General features: G+C 39.4%; 1 protein-coding gene across 1 annotated transcript in view; it reads left to right on the forward strand.

Annotated features, from left to right (window-relative positions):
• The window catches only part of Gpam (glycerol-3-phosphate acyltransferase, mitochondrial), a 33,327-nt gene extending 26,772 nt beyond the window's left edge, over positions 1-6,555 (forward strand). The window contains exon 20 of the mRNA XM_032895036.1: positions 6,526-6,555. Coding sequence (XP_032750927.1) covers positions 6,526-6,555 — 30 coding nt within the window. The remainder of the gene's footprint in view (positions 1-6,525) is intronic.
• The last annotated feature ends 539 nt before the right edge of the window (positions 6,556-7,094 follow it).

The following is a 7,094-nucleotide window of genomic DNA, read 5'->3' on the forward strand; positions in this document are numbered from 1 at the left end:
TTTTCCTGGAATTCCTTCAGGGATTTTTGTGTCTCCTCTCCTTGGGCTTCTACTTGTTTATTTATGTTTTCCTGGAATTCTTTCAGGCATTTTTGCGATTCCTCTCTGTAGGCTTCTACTTGTTCTCTAAGGGAGTTCTTCATGTCTTTCTTGAAGTCCTCCAGCATCATGATCAAATATGATTTGAAACTAGATCTTGCTTTTCTGGTGTGTTTGGATATTCAGTGTTTGCTTTGGTGTGAGAACTGGGCTCCGATGATGCCATGTAGTCTTGGTTTTTGTTGTTTGGGTTCCTGCGCTTGCGTCTCGCCATCAGATTATCTCTAGTGTTACTTTGTTCTGCTATTTCTGACAGTGACTAGACTGTCCTATAAGCCTGTGTGTCAGGAGTGCTGTAGACCTGTTTTCCTGTTTTCTTTCAGCCAGTTATGGGGACAGAGTGTTCTGCTTTCGGGCGTGTCGCTTTTCCTCTCTACAGATCTTCAGCTGTTCCTGTGGGCTTGTGTCTTGAGTTGACCAGGCAGGTCACTTGCAGCAGAAAAGTTGGTCTTACCTGTGGTCCCGAGGCTCAAGTTTGCTTGCGGGGTGCTGCCCACGAGCTCTCTGCGGCAGCAGCAACCAGGAAGATCTGCGCCACTGTTTCCGGGAGCTTCAGTGCACCAGGGTTCCAGATGGCGTTTGGTGTTTTCCTCTGGCGTCTGAGATGTGTGTGTAGAGTGCAGTCTCTTCTGGTTTCCCAGGCGTGTCTGCCTCTCTGAAGGTTTAGCTCTCCCTCCCAGGGGATTTGGGTGCAGAGAACTGTTTATCCAGTCTGTTTCCTTCAGGTTCCGGCGGTGTCTCAGGTGCAGGGGTCCTGCGGCTCCTGGGCCCTCCCCCACGGGAACCCAGAGGCCTTATACAGTTTCCTCTTGGGCCAGGGATGTGGGCAGGGGTGGGCAGTGTTGGATGGTCTCTTCTGCTCTGCAGCCTCAGGAGTGCCCACCTGACCAGGCGGTGAGGTCTCTCTCCCACGGGTTCTGGGAGCAGAGAGCTGCTGCGGGCAGGGATCCGCGGGTGTGGGACTCCCGGTAAACACAGGACGTGCCTGGTCCTAGAGGAATTCTGCCTCTTTGTGTCCTGAGTTCACCAGGCAGGTCACTTGCAGCAGAAAAGTTGGTCTTACCTGTGGTCCCGAGGCTCAAGTTTGCTCACGGGGTGCTGCCCACGAGCTCTCTGCGGCGGCAGCAACCAGGAAGATCTGACAGACTCTTGAAATGCAGATTTTGAAGGGCTGATCACCCTGTCTTGGCAGAGTTTATCAGTCAACTGTTCTGCATAATTTGTCCTTTTCCGGACAGTATTAGTCTGCAGATGAAACAGGCAGTTTTGTTTAGTGGCTGCCTAGCCACAGCGTATTGCCTCACCTGGAGGTAGAGATGTTCACATTCTTCGTTAAATCCACCAAATGGGACTGTTAGTGGCAGATATGTCTCAACAAAAGATAAATAACTTTAAATCTCTAATTCTGTGGATTTCTGACGTTTTTGAAAACCATCTATCTATATAAGACAATCTGGACTGTTGTCTTCATATCTTAATAATATCTTGAAAGTTCTCTCACAACGTCGGTAATATGTTTGCTATTTGGCCCTTAACTCACATGTGTAATCAACTCAGAAGTTTGTAATGACATCAATAGAAGGACTGGCTCTAAACCTTGTACTTTTAAACTCTTTTGACAAATAAATTCTATACCAAAGCAAAGATATGATTTAAGCTTAGTTACCAAATGAGATTATGACTGTACAATTCAATCTAGCTAATTCCTCCCTGTTAAATTACAACCAATTTTAAATTCCTCATAAAAACAACTTTAGAATAACCATTATCAGCCCCCCAAAGTCCAGGGAATTGGGGTGATGACTCCTCCATAACTTATTCAAGCTACAGGGTCGTTGAGATATCCTTGGGGGTAGGGGGTAGGAAGAATGAAGCAAATGCTGTAGCAGGATGTGTCCTGACTGGACCCAGCTGAAAGTCCTTGAGACCAGGATTCCAAGTAGGTAGGCACGCTCTGTAAAATACAACTCTCAAGACAAAAGTTTAGAATTGAGTTATCTTTTTGTTTGATTCTCCTGAATAAATTTTTCAGGCAGTCTACCTCTATCAAATCTGATCAGTATGACTCTGTGAGGTTTCCAGAGCCTAATCATATTTTTTAAAAGCACAAAGACAAAATCTTTCTCCCAAAATACTGTGTTCCTTAGTCTGAAACCAGAAAAGCTTGTATCTTGCACTCTCTCCCACAGTAACAATATAACCATAAAATTCAAAGTCACACCCATCATGAAGACTAAACAATTTTTTAAAAAGGAAGTAAGCTAAACAATGAGCCTGATAGGCTTTTGTACTCTATGATATCAGGAAATTAACCCAAAATTCCTGTGGAGCCCACGTTAAGAGAATCCGAGCTTCCTGTGGTGGTAGATATCAAAAGTAACCACAAACCCTCGCTAGCCAGCATCAATGAGCCATATGGCCTTAGGTGGGGTAATTCATAAAACAAACCAAATACCTTTTATCAATTCCAGTATCAATAAGCAACACATCAAACCAGGACATTAACCCAAAATATCTCAATCTGTCAAACTCTCTACCCCGAGCCACAGATTTTTTATTTAACCTTATTAACTTCTATAATATATGCCTGCATTCACTCTCCTTAGTGTTACAGACATTTCATCACAACTCTCTACTTGGAGGTAGTGACTAATTTTTCCCTATCTAAGTTCTGAACCATGGATGAAAATCACCACATGATTTGGGTAATCTCTTTACTCTCCTTAAAACAAACTTAAAACACCTTCTATCAATTCTAATACCAATAAACAACTTAAAACTCAGGAATTTAACCCAAAATATATCCATCTGTTAAGCTCTCTACCTGAAGCCACAGATTTTTCTTTAACCTTAATAACTTCTAAAATATATGCCTGCATTCACTCTCCTTGGTGTTACAGACATTTCATCACAACTCTCTACTTGGAGTTAGTGACTAACTTTTCCCTATCTAAGTTCTGAACCATGGATGAAAATCCCCACCTGATTCAGGTAATCTCTTTACTCTCTTCTTTCTAAAAACAAATTCAATCACCTTTTAATAATACCTGTAATTAAGAAGTAGCTTGTCTAACTAGGATTTCAACCCCAAATTCCCGTGGAGCCCACATTAAAAAGAATATGAGTATCCTGAAAGACTTTCTAAACAACTTTCTTTAAAAAGCAGCTTTTAATCTCTAACTCTCTGAGCTGCCATTACTTATCACACAGTAGGAGACCTACAGCCTGCCAGCCCAGGTGGTTTCCCCATTTCTTTGTTTGAATTCCCTCGCTTAAGATATCACATGACTTAACATGGCGCCTGCCTCCTCTTACTTAGAAAATAAAAACTTTCTCTCAACTCTTAGGATTACTAGTGGATTCTTGCCCATCACATTGGCTCACCATCTGTTGTTGTAAAAAATAAGAATAAAAAAAATAATATCAGTGTCTTTTTACCCGCTAGCTCTGTACTCTGGTGCCCCAAGATATCTATAGATATCTTGGTGGAAACCTACCCAACCCTTTACTTTCCTACACTCAAACCCTCACATAAAAGAACACACAACACAATAATCTTAGATCCAATTGGTAAGATATAATTGCCCACTTAAACATACAAAGCCCAGTACCATCTATCCCTTGAGAACATTAATAACAACCTGCAAATTCACAGAACAGAATCTTAACATCACCTGCCATGGCTTCTCCCCTCTCTCCGTCTCCCCTTAATTTCTTTCTTAACCTGTTTATCCTTTGAGTAGAGGAAGGCTACTGATTTGTTTGAATTAATTTTATAACCCAACACTTTGCTGAAGTTGTTTATCAGGTTAAGTAGTTCTCTGGTGGAACCTTTGGGGTCACTTAAGTATACTATCATATCATCTGCAAATAGTGATATTTTGACTTCTTCCTTTCCAATTTGTATCCCTTTGTCCTCCTTTTGTTGTCTGATTGCTCTGGCTAGGACTTTGAGTACTATATTGAGTAATCAGGGAGAGAGTGGGCAGCCTTGTTTAGTCACTGATTTTAGTGAGATTGCTTCAAGTTTCTCTCCATTTAGTTTGATGTTAGTTACCAGTTTGCTGTAGATTGCTTTTACTATGTTTAGATATGGGCCTTGAATTCCTGAGTTTTCCAGGACTTTTATCATGAAGGGGTATTGAATTTTGTCACATGCTTTCTCAGCATCTAATGAAATGATCATGTGGTTCTTATCTTTGAATTTGTTTGTATAGTGGATTACATTGATGGATTTCTGTATATTAAACCATCCCTTCATCCCTGGGATGAAACCTACTTGATCATGTTGGATGATCGTTTTGATGTGTTCTTGGATTTGGTTTGCATGAATTTTATTGAGTATTTTTGTGTCTATTTTCATAAGTAATTTCCCTATTTTCTTAAGTCTTTGTTAGTCAGACATAGCTTCCTCATTTTAAGTCTCTGTTGACAAGACATATCTTGATTAGAACAATTACATAAGAAGGACACATTGTCCTTCACACCTGTCACAGGATTACTCAATATGATGGCAGCTGCTTCTCAGGGAAATGATTACATGTACTAAAATACCCAGGATTAATGGCCATGTCTGGAGGATCAATATAAGCAGATAGAGGAGAGGAGGGATTTACCACTCAAAAGAGTATTGAGAAAAACAGAATCATCGACATGGCTTTCAGTCTCCATGGTCCCAGCTTTTCTTGTGACCTATAAAATAAAGTTAAATATTGCTATGAGTATAAACAGTGTTGCAAAAGCAAGAAAAACATGTAGCAATATCATCTAGATAATAAGTATAGAGACTACCAAGTTTGCCACAGATCCTTGCCAACTGTGAAGGGCTTTCCATGGGTCTTGTCACAGTGGAATTCCATCAGGGAAGTGCTCATATTCTCTTCCCTGAAGATGTTACACAGCCACTGCCAAAATACTTAAAGGACCCATTTTTATGCTTATGCTGCTCTAGAACTACTTCTGGCACTAAAATCTGTATTAGTCAGTGTTCTCTAGTGTAACAGAACTTATAGAACGAATCTATCTGTCTGTATGTCTGCCTATCTATCTATCTATCTATCTATCTATCTATCTATTTATGAGATTTATCAGATAGATAAATATAGGCTGTAGTTCACCTAATCCAACAATGGCTGACTGTGAATGGAAAGTCCAATAATTCAGTATTTGTTCAATCTTCGAGGCTGGATGTCTTAGCTGGACTTCAGGATATGCTTGAATTTTGAAGAAGTAGGCGATAATGTCAATGAAGGAGAGAGAAGACTTGTTAGCAGGGTGAGGACTGATAGGCAAAGAACATAAAGTTCCTTCTTCTATCTTCTTATATAGGCTTTCAACAGAAGGTATGACCCAAATTAAAGGTGCATGTCTTTCTGACTTAGGATCTGGATTAGAAGTGAATCTTCCTACTTTAAATTAAGCAAAAACCGTCTCACTGTGTGTTCCCATTTTTTTGATTTTACTTTATTCCAGATTTATTCAAATTGATAACCAAAAAATTGCCATCATAGATAGTATTTAATTTTACTGGTAAAATATAGCCACTCATATTTTACTGTTGTGTTGAATAGCAAATACATAGAAAAATAATGTTAGGACATGGGCAGTTTTGTTTATACAGACCAAAGTGTACTGAAGATAAAGAAATTTTGTCCAAAGGCCAAACTCTGTGTATTTCTTTGAACTTGTATTTATAGACTATCTATAGACTGTAAGCTTCCCAGTACATTTGCTCAGTGTGCCAATGGATCTTTTCATCATCCTGTGGATTTGCTTTGCTTGTTTGAGTCTTTTTTTCCTATGGAATCAGCTTCATTACAAAGAGAAGCTTCCACCTGGGCCTGTTCCTTTACCAATTGTTGGAAATATTTTGCAAGTGAATATTAAAAATATCATCAAGTCTCTGAACGTGGTAAGTGTGATTAGCTTCCTTTCTGTGGTTTTCAGTGCATTAAAGATAAATACCTAGTGGTATGGGGTTTGTGACACTTAGGAAAAGACCATAGATGCAATCAAAATTTTATTAAAAATATTGGTTAACAGCTGGCAGGGTGACAGCTTTAAAGCTGAATCCTGGACATGTCACAAAGTAGGGGTATGGACAAGGGTATATTAATGGCAAAGGCCAGAAAAGACTATCAATATCTATTGAAACAAGCAAATCCTTGTCTTTACAGAAGTCACAAAGCAGTTAATCATAACAAGTAAAAATGATGTGACAGTACATTTCTGAGTGGAGATCACACAGAGTACCTGTTTTCAGCAAGTATCATTGATTCCGAAGGATAACCTGAGACTGGTGTGTTTGGAACAATTTAGTGTCCTTAGTTGATTGAAAATCTACTGGGACAGGACAGATACAGACTAGGGGCTATAGACTTTATCTTTGATGCAGATTTGAAGGTTCTATGCTTATGGTCCTTGTAGTTGTGGCTGTGGAAGAAGTTTCAAGACTAGGGGGAGGAGATTGCTCACCCTCAGGAATAAGCTTAGGCTGCTTGACTGACACAAACAGGAATCAGAATCTAGAATCTTTTTGACGTTCAACAGGTGGGTCCAAGTTGTGATTCTCAGAGGTTTACATGAATTTTTAATCTTATAAAAAGATAAAAATTTTAGACAGAACAGTATTGTCATTGTTTGTAATCAGCAACTGACATCCTCACTGTAGAAAATAACAACAACAAAAAAAGCAGTGAACAAGTATCTGTAAAAAGCTGGAGTAGACTCATGCCTGTGAGTTGTATTAAATGTTTGGGGACCCAAATACTTTTGGAGGTTAAAATGATGAACACCCTTTTCTCTGTCCAGGGTGTTGAATATATACAAACTGGACAGAAATGTTTCCAAAATAATGAGAAATACTTTTAAGTCTATATTTAGACTTAACCAGAAAGCCAAAGGAAATTTTAATTTTTGAGTTTGGACTGTGATAATAGTCCTGTAGTGCTCTACCAGGATTAGATTAATAACATCACAATCCATTGATTAATGTT

This window comes from Rattus rattus, chromosome 2 (genome assembly GCF_011064425.1).
Source record: "Rattus rattus isolate New Zealand chromosome 2, Rrattus_CSIRO_v1, whole genome shotgun sequence".
NCBI classification, from domain to species: Eukaryota; Metazoa; Chordata; class Mammalia; order Rodentia; family Muridae; genus Rattus; species Rattus rattus.